General features: G+C 37.5%; 1 protein-coding gene across 5 annotated transcripts in view; it reads right to left on the reverse strand.

The window, feature by feature from the left end:
• Positions 1 to 4,644: 4,644 nt before the first annotated feature.
• The window catches only part of ZNF25 (zinc finger protein 25), a 28,654-nt gene continuing 18,243 nt past the window's right edge, over positions 4,645 to 15,055 (reverse strand). For all 5 annotated transcript variants that reach the window (XM_014841471.3, XM_044758434.2, XM_070492086.1 and 2 more), the window contains 4 exons: positions 11,462 to 11,588; positions 11,068 to 11,163; positions 8,715 to 8,778; positions 4,645 to 8,232 (listed from right to left, as the gene is read on the reverse strand). In XM_014841471.3, coding sequence (XP_014696957.2) covers positions 7,179 to 8,232; positions 8,715 to 8,778; positions 11,068 to 11,163; positions 11,462 to 11,588 — 1,341 coding nt within the window. In that variant the 3' untranslated portion in view covers positions 4,645 to 7,178. The remainder of the gene's footprint in view (positions 8,233 to 8,714; positions 8,779 to 11,067; positions 11,164 to 11,461; positions 11,589 to 15,055) is intronic.

Raw genomic sequence — 15,055 nt, forward strand, 5'->3', positions numbered from 1 at the left:
ATTTGACCATGTTACCCAGGAGGACTGTATTCACTACGGCAACCAAGAATATATTAGTGATGGGAACACAAGCATTGCCGAAAAGCTCAGTGGTGCCTGTTTTCTGTAGTCAGACGTTAGCAACAGAATACATAGCCAAAGATCTGGCTTCCTAGGATCAATGGGAGGATAAAATTCTGGGATGTGAGAGGTCAGATTGTGTCATCTAGGCAAGATGGATGCAATTACTGTAATGGGCAGGAAGGCAGGAGTGATGGCCAGGTGCTTCAGCCTTCAAGTATGTATAGCAATGGCTATCAGGGCATGGTGTTCGTGTTCCTGGGGTGTGATAGACTGGCAGCCAACTAGAATATTACTGGGCTTGTATAACCAGAAAAAAGTCGAGAGCTGAAAAGGCTGATGTCAGACCCTGATGGAGAATTATTATCCTCATCCAGTTTCTATATATGAGCTAGTTCTCAGTCCCCAATTCCATTGATTGACCTTGATCATCTTTACATTGTACAGAACAGCAAGCTAGCCTATCATCTTTATGTCATCATGCTAATCAGGCCTGGTGAGCAGGAAGTAGGAATTACTTTGGATGCCTTAGTTAGACACATGCATGTCAAAGGATGAGAGTTAAAAACATCTTAAAAAATTTGAGAGCCCTGCCATGTTGTTACATTTTTTTGGAAGTCGAATGGTCTGGGCAAGGCCAGACATAACTTTAAATGAGAATTTTGCGCTTTGTACCCTCTACTGATACAAGGGACAGCACTTAGTGGACTTCCTTGGAATTCAGAAGCAAAATGTATTGCACTTTGGAAAACAGTTCTGACCCATTTATTGCTGATACTTATGAGTAGGGCCCACAAGACAGATGGACTCTATGGCAGGTATAGCGTGCAGTGCAAGCTTTCCTGACACTCAGGCCATATCACCTTCCAGATTCAATATTAATGAAGTTTTCTGTGGTGGATAAGCACACTTTGGCGATTTCTTTGTTAATTGGGGAATTGAAACTTATATCCCTAGGACTTGGGAGAAAGGGCATACTTTCTGTATCAGAAAACTTCTTGATGTTTGAAAAGTAGTTCTTGGAGTGCTACTGATAGACGCTGAGCACCTTACTATGAGACATCAAGTAATTATTTGACTGGAGCTGCCCATTTAGAGGCTGGGTATTGTCACATTCACTGTCGTCCACTATATGAAATAATTGGACATTCAAAGTCAGGCCTGAGCGTGGTACTTTTCGTAAACAGGTGGCTCATACCTTCATGTCACCTACCACTGTATTTTTCTTCAGTTTGTAACTATAGTCTCATGGAGGATCCTCTACCCTAGGCCTCATAATAAATGAGTTGAGTCAACTTCCTGATATATAGCCCCACTTAAGGGTGGCCTTAAGGAGCAGTACTAGTGAAAAATTATTCCAGTGGCAGAGTGTCTATATTTCTACTTGGTTGTCAACTTTGTATGGAAGAAGTAATCTGAAGTATTCATGGACTCCTATTCCTGTATATTCCTTTCCTGTATCCTATATTCATGGACTCCTAGGTAGTAGCAAATGGCTTGCCTTGTTTGTCAGACGCCTGAAAGAGCAAGACTGGAAGATCAGAGAGAAGGGTGTTTGGCATATTAAAGGACTTCTGGGTATGGCCATAGTATATGGATATTTATGCCTCTCATTTATGCATACAAGAGTAGAGCTCTTACAAGAAGAGACACAAGAGAACTTGGAGATGGAGAAAGGTTATTTGAACTGGCCAAAATGAGAAGGTGGGAGGATAGGTTCTCTCAAATCCACCTTAACAAAAGAAGAAAGCAGGGGGTTTTGTAGAACTAACTGGCTTAGGAAGAGGAGTCTTCGAGAAACAGAAAAGGGGAAAATCTGTGTTCCCCTCACTCCAGATATGCCCCTGGGCAATCCGACCTCTGGGCATCAACAGCAGCTAGGGGCGGCTATCTGGTGATCATAACTTCCCTGGAGGCATTCTCTGTCCTCTGCCAAACAAGCTCATAAATCCCTGGGACCCCTGGGCCACCCCTCAGGTTAAACAAGAAAACAGCAGATCAAGATTAACTTCCTCTCATCTGTGTGTGCGCTGGGAACAAGGTTGAAGGGTAATCAAGTTCTTATTGAATATTTACAGTAACCCTCATGTACGCAGCTTCAACTTCACTTTTGGAAATGCAGTTTTCACCTGTCGGGCATGTGGCTGTGTACATGACCTTAGATATTTAATCATCTCAACTTGGAATTTGTGAGGGCAAAATTCAAGCCAAGTCTTGGATCATTCGGTAACAATTTCATGAGAATTTATAGTGATTTTAAGGTATAGATCACATTGTCATTATCATTAGGAATAGTTGTAGAACTTGAGGCTAAGGAACATTAAGCTTTTTTCAGAGCGTAGTGTATTGATCATGTTTTTTATTTTCTGTATTTTATGATGTTTTGACATCTTAAAAAATTTGCTGACCAGGGAGACTGCCCTTCCTAGGGCTAGCCAGTTCTTAGAGATAGCAAAGGGCTGGAAACCTGCCTGGTGCATGTTGTTCATATGCAAACCAACCAACCTTAGCCCCAGACACCTCCTTATCTCTCTCACACCAACCCAATATTTCCCCTGCCCTAAATCAACCTGGGGCAGACAACTAGAGATACCCCTATAGCCCAGAGCTCTATGAGGGATGGGCCCAAGCCACATTGGAACTTTACAAATAAGATTGAATCTCTTGGATAAAATCTTTATTGCAAAAGAAAGTCTAGACAATTTTCCTTTGTCATTTGGGCTTATTCTTTGCTATGTAAGTCAAGGTCTGGATATAGTTGGGGTGACACCAGGTAGAATGAGACTGTCTAATTCAGCCAAGATTGCTTCTCTTTCATGGGGGCAGACTGTTGTATTTGGATAAGTCCTTTTTAGAAATCAGATTAAACAATTGTCATTATAGTATTAATCGGGGCAGAAATTCTAGGGGCTACTTACGCTGCATAACTACTACTGTGAAAGAAAAGACTAACTATTCAGTATCTGAAGCAAAAAGCTGGATTTATTGCTCACTTTCTGTTTGTTATCCATTATCGTACAACAAAATCACCCAAAACTTAATGGCTTAAAACAATTTATTACTTCTCTGTAGGTAGAGTGGGTGATTTTTTTTTTGCTCAACTTGGCATTAGCTGAAGTCTCATTTGGCTGGCTACCTTAGCCAATGATGGGGCTAGGCTGGAAGGTCTAAAAAAATTTCTCTCACACGTCTGGCATCATGGGGTTACACACTGGTAGCCTGAGTGTCTCCACAGCTTGGGAGTCTCAGGCTCGAACTTTCTGCAAGATGATTCGCTTCAAGAATGAAAGTGGAAGCTGCCACACTTCTTACAGTGTAGGCCTGGAACTTCTGCCACATTGTAATAAGCCAAAGCAAGTCACAAGGCCAAGCCAGATTCAAGAGGATGGGAAAAGAGTCTCTCTCTCATGAATAGAATGGCATGAGGGAAGGAATTAATATTGTCCATCTTTGACCATCACGCTAACCAAAGGAGGACTACACTTGTAAATCAGTCAAAGTACAAAATGATGCAAGGTTTTGAGAAACGGGGGATTTAGGGATTGACAGGCTTTCAAAGGCAGAAGTGTTTAGGGACTGACTGGCTTACCTTCAGTCATAAAAGTGTAGTTACTGGAGTGAGGCTGTAGCTGACTTGCTGACTTCCCAGAGTATGGTCAGCGTGAAAGCTGCTGTTAACTGGCTTTCAGAAAAGTGGAGCTGTCACAAATCGGCCAACCTCCATAAGCATGTGCACTGATGAGACATTGTCTCTGATTAATTGCTATCAGTGTCTGATAATCTGTCTCTGACCCATCAATTCTGGTGGTTACTAATTCATAGCTTGAGGCTGTGGCCAAGAAACAGTCAGTCTCAGGCTTTCCTGAATTTGTAGCATAGAAAATTTTATTCATACCAGAGTATTATTTTTTAAAAGTTATTTTCATGAGTACAGGCTTTATTCTTAATAAGAGATTTACCACAGCTATTGGCCTGTCCCCAGGAAGTACTAATTAATTTTGATTTTGATTGAGAAGCCTGAGGAAGTTAGAAAATGTATTTGCTTCCACAGCAGACTGAAATAAAGAACTCTAAAGGCATTTACGTTCCTTTTAAACATCTATCAAGATGGCATCTAGCAAGATATTCTACAGTAACAGTATTTTACCATGCAGTATTCAAAAGTTTACTTTATTCTTTAAGATACTATATTCTTAAGATAGAAGAAATCACTAAGAATCATACTATGTGCTCATTAGTGTTAAACATCAGACACATCAGAATGAGGCATGCTTAAGAAGTTGAACATTATGAAAGTCACCTTCAATAGGAAGGGGAAGTAAGGTGGCAGGATTTCGACTGGAGCGGCATTTGACATTTGTAGGAAGTGCAGGTAATAAAATCATTTTACTGGTAATATACTAATACTACTGGTGGAGTTGGGTATTTTAATTTTTTTATTGGGATACAGTTAGTTAAGTATGACATAAAGATGGTGTTTTATCATGGGATAGTGAGAAAATTCTAAAACGATATACAGAAATCTGGCCACTGACTTGGAAAAAATAAAGTAATACTGTGGGTACAGATCAATTAACAATTCAATTCAGTTCAAACAATGTTTATTTCATACATTTACTGCTACATTCCATCAGGAAATTTCTTGTTTTGATGTTATGACAGTTCAGCAAGTAAAGCACATTTCTTTGGGGAAAAAAATCTAATGCCTATTAGGCTTTTAACATATAAATATAATGCACAAAATAAATATACTTCACAAAAACCACCCACAAATTGCTGTCTGCATCATTTCTGAAGCACATACCATATGTAAAAGTATACCTCTACACTGGTTGTGAAATTTTCGCCTCTAAGAACAGGAAAACTTACTTTTGTAAAGCACCAGATAGCCACTCTCTTAGGCTCTGCAGGCCACATGGTCTATCAGAACTACTCAACTCTTGTAGTGTGAAGGCAGCCAAAGCAAAACAAATGAATGGTTTTGTTTGTATTAGTGTTCTAATAAAACTTTATTGTTGGACACTGAAATTTGAATATAATTTTCACATCACAAAATATTCTTTAATTTTTTCAATCATTTAGAAATGTAAAGCCATTCTTAGCTTGCAGGCTACAAAAAAAGGCAGTGGACCAGATCTGAGTCACTTGTGGGAAAACGCACAACCAAACCAAACCAAGGCACTACAGCAAGAAAGTGGGGGTTGACTGTTGGTAGCCAACCTTTTTGTTTTTTTTTGTAGCATAAGTCAAGAAATACAAATTATAATGATGATAATACCTGACATATAGCTCTTCTTGTGTCTCAGACACTATTCTAAGTGCTTTAAAAATAACTCATTTATACCTCAAAGCAATCCTAACATATTGTTTTTATCACTTCTCTTTTATAGAAAAGGACACTGAGGCACAGAAAAGTTAAGTGGCATGCCCCACTTAAAAGTTAAGTGGCTCAGACTCCTAGGCAGTGGAAGTCAAGAGTCCATACTCTCTAACCACTATGCCATGTTGCTTCTACCAGGAAGAAAAAGGTAGTGAAGAACATTTAGCACTCGCATACAAAATAAAAATGCAGATAGCTCTACACTCTGCTAAAACATCAACAGTAAGATAGATAGTATTTCTTTACATAGCATTATTTGTTTTTTATTGTGTAGTGTTTTCAAAAATAAACTCAGGCTTTTGCTATAAATGTGGTCCTAATGTAAAATTTGGCTGACCATGAGACACTTGAAAATTTTACAAAAACATTTTTAGCTTCTGAAGGATTAGTTCAGTAACAATGTCTATATCCATTTAAAAATGCCAGGAAATAGGAGAAAATATGCATTATAATTTTAAAAGAATATTACACTTAAATACACATTATATTAACAAAGGAGTCACTACTGAGACTTAATGTGAAATATCTTCATATACATAAAAGTTATTGAACTAAGGTTACATATTTCCCTACGTACAATTATGGATGGGTTCCATATGAACATCAAACATCCACAATCTGTGTTTTGTAACACATGCACTTAGACACATACTAAAGGACTCTTCACATTTTTTTTAATGTCACCTGGTTATTCAATTGATTTGTGCTTTTAAAAAAGCATCATATATCTAGACATTTGCAGGTTTCTTTAAAAAAGAAAAAACCTTGGAATCATCTCTGCAACATGACTTCGAGTACAGCCATACCTTGTTTTATGGCACTTTGCTTTATTGCACTTTGCGATACTGCATTTTTTACAAGACCCTCCACCAGCAAAAAGATTATGACTCCCTAAAGGCTCAGATGATGGTTAGCATTTTTTTTAGCAAAAAGTATTTTTAAATTAAAGTATGTACATTTTTTAAAGACATAATACTATTGCACACTTAATAGATTAGAGTACACCATAAACTAACTTTTATATGCACTGGAAACTAAAAAATTTGGGTGACTCACTTTATTGAGATATTTGCTTTACTGTGGTGGTCTGGAACCAAACCCACAATATCTCCAAGGTGTGCCTGTGTAACTTTCCCTCAGTCAAGATTCTCTTTGAATTTTTGTTTAAAAACTTTCAGATATTTAAAATATCTATAAAGGTTCTATCCCAGTATCAATGATCCAGCATTCACTGAAATATCACTCCACGATAAAGGCTTCTGTATCTGTCGCAATCTTTGATTAATCCCCTTTGAGCATTCTAATATGAGTCAAGCTGGTGTAGAAAGATTACTGAATGCTCAGGATACTGATAGGAGTTTCTCACTGGTGTGAGCTTTTGGATGTCTAGTGATGGCTGCCCTGACAGAAAACTTCCTGACATTCATTTTACTTACAGGATTATTTCTCTATGTGATTTCTATATTATAAAGTATGACTTCTGAAAGGTTTCCCTCATGTTTTACAATTTGTGGTGTTTCTCCCATCTCTGTTGTCTGATATTTAGTAAAGTCTGACATATGGTAAAAATTTCTCCCTTATAGATTTACAGAATTTTTCTCTGTTTCCTCTCTGTGAAGAAAGATTGTAACTAAAATTTCCCCATATTGATGATAGTCATAAGGTTTTTGTCTTGTGTGAATTATCTGGTTATTCTGAAGGATAAATTCAGAGAGAAGAATTTCCCAATTCACACTATTTATAAGGTTTTCCCCTTTGTGTGTGTCTTCTGATGTGCAGTGAGCTTTGATCTCTGGATAAAAGTTTCCCCACACTCCTGACATTCATAGGGTTTCTCCCCTGTGTGTTTTCGCTGATGTATGATAAAATGTGACTTCTGAGAGAAAGATTTCCCACATTCCTTACATTCATAGGGTTTCTCTCCTGTATGAGTCCTTTGATGTAATCTGAGGACTGAATTCACAGAGAAGGATTTCCCACATTCATTACATTCATAGGGCTTCTCCCCTGTGTGTTTTCTCTCATGTTTAGTGAGGTCTGATTTATAGTAAAAGTTTTTTCCACATTTCTTACATTCAAAGGGTTTCTCCCCTGTGTGAGTTCGCTGATGTACTGTGAGAGCTGACTTCTGGTAGAAGCATTTCCCACATTCCTTACACTCATAGGGTTTCTCTCCTGTGTGAGTTCTCTGATGAGTTTTGAGGTGGGAATTTCTAGAGAAGAATTTCCCACATTCCTTACATTTATAGGGTTTCTCCCCTGTATGTGTTCTCTGATGTACTGTGAGGTGTGATTTCTGGGAAAAGGATTTCCCACATTCCTTACATTCAAAGGGTTTCTCCCCTGTGTGTGTTTTCTGATGTACCATGAGGTATGCCTTAACATAGAAGAACTTCCCACATTCAGTACATTCATAGGGTTTCTCTCCTGTGTGTGTTTTCTGATGTTCCATGAGGTGTGGCTTCTGGTAGAAGGATTTCTCACACTGATTACATTCATAGGGTTTCTCCCCTGCATGAGTTCTCAGATGTCTACTAAGAGATGACAGGTGGTAGAAAGTTTTCTTACATTCTTTACATTCGTAGGCTTTCTCTCTGGTATGAGTTTTCTGATGTTTTGCGAGGTCTCCATTCCTAGAGACGGATTTCCCACATTCACTGGGTTTCTCCTTTGAATGAGTATGCTGATGTACCATGAGGGCAGACTCCTGGCAGAAGGACTTTCCACATTCATTACATTTGTAGGTTTTCTCTCTGTTAGGAGTTTTCTGATGTTCTGTGAGTTCTCCATTCCTAGAGAGAAATTTCCAAATTCATTAATGTATAGGGCTTTTTTCGGTCTGCTCTGGGTATTTTCCAAATAACTCTGAGAACCAGTTTCTAGAGATTTTCCCATATTCATTAGATTCATAGGGTTTCTCCACTTTGAATGTTCTCTGACATACATTGTGGTTTAACATTTGGTAGAAAGAACTTTCACTTGCATTATATTCACAGGGTCTCTCAACTGCCTGAACTCTACTTTGTGTAATAGAGCCTCCCTTACTGTGTAATTCAGAAGAATCAAAAGACTACTTTGAAGTTTGAAGCTCCTGATCCTGAATTAGGCCTCTATCATGAAAATGCGCTTTCCCATCTGGATTATATTCTTTGGAATTTGCTCCAGTGTTAGTTTTCTCACATTTATTACTAACTAGTGCTCTCCCACTTCCAGTACCCCATCAAGACCCTTTTCTACAATGCTTCCAGTCTTAAAATTGAATTCTTGAACTTGCCTTGAATTTACAGCTTGACTTTCCTGGTGTCTTGCTCCTAGGTCCTGAGTATTCCATAGGTCTTCTACAAAGGAATCCAAAATTTAATACCATATAAATCTTAACAGATTATTACATCATAGGGTTGATTCTTAGGCTTCAGGCCAATCTCCCCAAACGAAGGAACTTTCAAATGCAAATTTCCTTTATCCCATTGGTTTAGGAAAAAACATAACAAACACTACAAACTGCAATAGCAGACAGGAGGAGGAACCTGATTATAAACCCAAGTACCTCTGACACTTTACAAATATGACCTTAAAAACTTGGAGAAGAAAGTTAAAACAAAAACAAACAAAGAAGAGACAGCAAGAACAAAAGATCTTCAAAGTGTTGCTGAACAGGAATATGGGACTCACAGACAATGCTGTGAGCCCAGTAAGGACAATAAACAGTAAGTAGGGTGATAATAAAAATTAGTGGACAACTATATTCACTGGAAACATCAGGGGAAATATTAAATTGGATGAAGGAGCTAAAGGTAGGTCTTTATCTGCTCAAACCTAGTTTACTGTGTTAGGATTCCTAGTAGTTAGCAGACTATAAACTGCCATTTTATTCCCTCTTTACCCACACACAACAATATAGATGTCAACACTAAAGTGACTCTGTCAGAACATCAATTTTTTCATGTTTAGATGAACAGTCCTATAGCTTGGGCTTTCACTCTCCATCTAGTTGGCTTAATTTTCACTGGGACAGAAGACCCAAGAACACGTACATCCAAAAGGAAAGTTAATAAAAAAGCAGAGTGCCAGCCATCCATACAACATGATGAATTCCCAGTTGTAGCACCAGAGATTGTCAATCCTGACCACCAAATACTGCATCTGCAAAGCAGTGTTACCCGTGACTCAACACTAGTCTTATTCTGCTTTCGTATCTTAGGTCCCACATCTCTGCTTCAATTTACTACATGATCTTTAAAGATTAATTATTCAACATCATTCTAGAACCTTTACTGACTTTCATATTTAATTCATCTTTAAATGTTTGAAAAAAAGTGAAAAATTATGAGCAGAGGCTTAGGGTTGGAATTTCATGGCATTTTGGGGGAAATAAAAGTTATCTGATAGGGACTTGTGCAAGGTTAACTTGGATACACATGAAGTAAGATCCTATGTATGGAAGACACTTAAGAGAGCAGATGAAATGAATATTAGCATGTGTTTGGGGGTCACAAGGAGAAATAAGATGCAGTAGGCAAGAAAGGACCAGACCAGTTCTTGACAGAAAATTAATTCTTAAGTGTATTTTGTAATAGTGAGTGGGTATAAGTTTACTATGACAGGCTAGTAGCAATATAAGTTTGCAGCACTACACAACTACTATGAGGATTTAAATTAAGAATTAGTTTTTGACCCTAAGAAGGAAGGGAGTTAGATCAGTGGAACTATCCTATAAGATGGTAAAATATGGGACCAGAATACAAAAAAGACAAAGATACTAGAGATGTCAATTTTAGGATATCTCAGCCTAAAAACCAATGCTTTGGTCTTAAGAAAGGATGTGCCCTTGAAGAAGTTACTTACTATAAAGGGCACAGAGCAGAAGATAGTGAGTGTCTGTTTCTTGTTATCTGAAACTCAATCTTTCAACAAATATCTAGTAAACAACTAATATATACCAGGTATTGTTCCTGGTCCTAGCAACACGTAAGTGTACAAGTTAGAAAATACATGAAAAGCATTTAAGGAAGCAGAGTGAAATCATCTTATCTTACTGTTTGTTTTTTTATCTTAGTATTATAACACTCCAAATAAGGTGCAATAGATTTTAGGAAAGATAATCACTATTTTGTGTGAAAGACAAACACCATGTAGAAGGAAGTATCAACTCTAAAATAATATAATTGATGAAAGGCATAATGATTTGTAATCTGATTTTAGAGTTTAAAGAGAGAATAGTTAAAACTGGTGCTGAAAATAACTAAGGCATTTCATTGTTAATAAAAAGAGGAAAATGGCATTTAAAAAAATTTATAAGTCAGATTTATAAATACTTGAAGATTATAGTTGCATACTTCAATGGCAGGGTGTAAGAGGGCATTCTAGAAAAAAGACAAAAGTTTAAGTCAAGGTTAGTATATAGGAAAGAGAAGTAAATCTATAAAAAAATGTTGAGCAAAGGAGGAATTTAGGTGGAGAGAATGAAAACTGGAGGTGTGATTTATGTTGCTTACATATGCAAATAAAGTGTGCTTAGTCATTTCCAAAAGGATGGGGTATTTTAAAAAGTGATTCCTGAAAAATATTTCAAAAGGCAAAAGGCACCAACCACCTCCCTAATAACATGCCCCATAATTTTCACTCACCAGGGGAGTTCCGACGTGGAAATTCTATTTCTAATATCCATGGCTCTTTTCCTTGCTTCAACTTGAAGATTGTTTTTGACTTATTCACACAGTAACCTATTAATAGAAAAGATAAAGAAAACAATATAAATGCTTGTCATTTAGGGGTTCTAAAGGAAAAAGAAGTACAGTTTTAGAAGCAGAGCAATGAAGGTCCCATTTAGGCTTGACAAATTTAGATTCTTTCAATGGAGAGGGTGGGGACACAAATATTTTTTCTGGTACCCAAAATGAATTCATGAACTTTGACCCCTGAAACAAAGCTAATTCAACCCTGCAGAGGCCTTACATGTTCCAGCAACTGGGAAAGGAAACGCAGACTACTAAGAGTTACATATGGGGAAGTTTTTCTCACCCACTGAGAGTAGGTGACCATAGTTCTCCTGCATCACTTCCCTGTACAGGGTCCTCTGAGCAGCGTCCAGTAATTGCCACTCCTCCTTGGTGAATTCCACAGTAACATCCTTGAATGTTACTGGTCCCTGTAACAACATATTTCAGTTCAGACTGAAGTGATCAGAACAGAGTACCACTGAAAAGACGTGTAAGTTAGATCTTAATGTGCTAACTACAGAATTTACTCTGGAAAGTTAAGATATACTCTACCCTGTACCCTGCTTTATACATAGATAAAATATTTGTTCAATATATATTTACTGAGATATCACTCCATGCCTGGAACTCTGCTGGAGATAGAAAGATGAATGAAAGCAACTATTCCTGTTATTAAGGAGCTTACTTCCTGACAGGGAGGCAAAGATGTCAATGCTCAGATGCAACATGCACAGCAGGTGCTATCACAGAAGTATGTACAAGATATAAGATGGTCACAAATGGGGATGGTTATTTGCATTTTGTATTATCAACTTAGATTTTATTAGGTGGTCAAATTGACTAATGTAAACTTCAGGAATAAAGAAAACAGATTTGGCAAAGGCATGGATGCGTGAAAAAATGGCACATTTAGGAAACTACAAATAAGACAGTATGTTATGAGGAGAGGGTGTAGGACCAAGATTAGTTAGAAGATGATAGTCATGTCAGGCTACAGAACATGGAGTAAGTCTAAAGCTGTCTTTTGGACCATGAAAATATATTTCGCATACCACCTTAACTGATGTCTGTTTATTAATATATGCTTACATCTATTAGTGTGTTTATTAAAAATTGACAAGTTTTATCTTTTTTTGTATTTATATAAAAAATATGAATAGATATTCTGTTACTTCACACTATGTGCACTGTCTTACACATCTTTGGGATGTCCACCCCTGGACTTTGTAGATGCAAATTCAGATAATGGAAAGCCACGAAAGAGACAGATGTAACTGCTAGAGTTACATGAGTAGGGTAGTAATTTAGAAGAAAACTCTAAAGTAGAAGAGGCAAATGGCAGATCAGAAAGATGGAGTGTTACAAAATTAAGAGACATCTGTGGGCAATAGACATTTACATTAAAGAAGAAGCAATGGGGGAAAGAAGCATAACATAACTTTGTAATAAATTGGAAATTAATAACTACTGGGAGAAAGGGGGAGAATAACTCCCACAATGTCTTTATGGTTTGGTAATGGCTAGAGTCATAATGCTAATTATTTTCATTCTTTCATTTTTATTGATAGAACTATTTAAGGCTATGAAATTTCCTTCAATCACTGCTGTATTTATATTCCAACTGAACTGTAGTATTTTCACCTGAAGAACATCTTGGCTGGATATAAATTCTTGCTTCACACTTTTTTCTTGAAAACACTGTTCTACAATTCCTGTTTTATATATTTACGTATTGCTAACAAGAATTACATCAATTTTATTTTCTTTCCTTGCCAAGTGACTTAGACTTTTTTTCCTTGAGACTCAGAGGACTTTTTTTTCTTTACTTTTAAATGAGCCCAGTAGGTTTATTAGACTCTCTCTTGGTGTTTACCATTCTGGATCAATTCTCTCTGGCACCCAGACGGCCTTTTCAATATGTAGACTCAGTTGTTCTTTTCTTTATGAAGTTTCCTTGGATTATACTTTTAAATATTAGTTCTCTTCCCCTCTAGTTTTTGTTATTTAGGGATTTTCCTTTGTCTTTCTGCTATTTCTATTACTCTCTTCCTCATCCTTGACAATTCTTGTTTTTCCCCCCATTATGGTCTCTTTCCATTCCTCTCCTGTATGTCATATATTATACTTTCATGCATATCTCATCTCCCTTAGGTGCACTGTAATTTAATCTTTTTATGTGAGATGATTTTATGTTCTGTTATTTCTTTCCTCAGTTAACTTGCCTATATTTTATATTTACTTGCTTTTCCATTTCTAATGTGAGTCTTCAATCTCTCATTTTTAAAGTTCTTTCCTATCTGAAATTACTTGATATTGGAGAGTTGTGTTTTCCTCTACTTTTTGTTTGTTTGGGGGAGGAGTATTTATATCAATTGAAAAAGTGTTAATTCACACTCTCTGCTTTCTTAAATTAGTATTGTAGATGTTGAGGAAATTTTTTGTTCATGCTCAGATGAAGATAAAAGTTGATTTTATGGTGGGGACAAGTGAAAGGGCACTCTAGTTCTCAGTTCGAAATCCCTCTCTGGGGCCGGCCCTGTGGCCGAGAGGTTAACTTCATGCGCTCCGCTTTGGTGGCCCAGGGTTTCACTGGTTCGGATCCTGGGTGCGGACGTGGTGCCAGTGGTTGGGCCACGTTGAGGCAGCGTCCCACATGCCACAACAGGAGCGACCCACAACTAAAATATACAACTATGTACTGGGGGGGATTTGGGGAAGAAAAAGCAGAAAAAAAGCGCCCTCTCTTCTGTTGGCATAGTATGTTCACATTCTTGAAGAAAACAGCACCACTGGGGATGGTGTCTTTAAATCCTGTGATACTGTATTCTTTTTTTAGGACACCTGATTTCAGCTGCTTGTTTTCTTATTTGCTTCACTACTAAGCACACAAGGGATTCCTTCTTTTCCTGAGTCATTGCCTGCCCCAAGCTGCCACCTGTATTCCTGCACACATCCTAAGTCCCTTCTTTTCTATTTTCAGTGCCAGCGCTTGGATCCCACAGGTCTCAGACCTCTTCTCCATCCTTCTCCAATCAGGGTGACAGCCTCTGCTTCTGGCAGTGTGCCTACTTAATCTTATGTTCCTTTACAGCTATGACATCACCATCTCTTCTCTCCTGACTTCCTTCTCTGGACTGAGCTCCAAGCTACTTCTGCTCTTTTGATAATGATCTCCCAACTTATATGTTAACTGACATTTCCTGTCTCCTGGCTATACAGTAGGAGTAGGTTATGGTGTATGAAAATATCTATAATTTACCAACTAACATTATTCTATGGCAACTAGGAAATCCATAAAAGAAAATGGGAAAACAAGAAAAAGAGTAAGTTGAGCAGAAGGAGACAATGAGTTGAATTTTGTTCATGTTGTGCTTGAAGTGACTGTAGACTGTATAGCTGGAACTGTCCATTCGGCAGATATACATGTAAGTAAATTTCCACAAATAATACTTTCATATATATGAAAAAATAGCGTTCTCAAAGAATACAAAAATAAAAGAATCTGTAGGAGCAGAAATATATGAGATGATGGTAAGAAAAACTAGGCAAAGACCATGAAGCCTGACAAAACTTCTTTAAATGTAAGTGTAGGCCAGGAAGAGAGTGTTTAGGAAACCAAAGAAAAAAAGATTCACAATAATGGACAGTTATAGTTCAAGATTCAAATGTAAAAAGTCCACATAAGAATAACTCAATAAAAGCACAGTAGAAGAGTGCAAGCTGTAATCAGTAAGCAAGATAATTTGAGAAATTTTTAGATGATCTAGACCATAAGATCAGATAAGAGAAACCAGCTTTTGGAAACACATCCTAACAGAGAGCTCAGGACAACTTCTATGCTGATAGTCAAAGGGCTGGAATTTGACATGGACAGTAGGTTAACTGATTTGGCACA

Source organism: Equus asinus, chromosome 2 (assembly GCF_041296235.1).
Source record: "Equus asinus isolate D_3611 breed Donkey chromosome 2, EquAss-T2T_v2, whole genome shotgun sequence".
Lineage (NCBI taxonomy): Eukaryota > Metazoa > Chordata > Mammalia > Perissodactyla > Equidae > Equus > Equus asinus.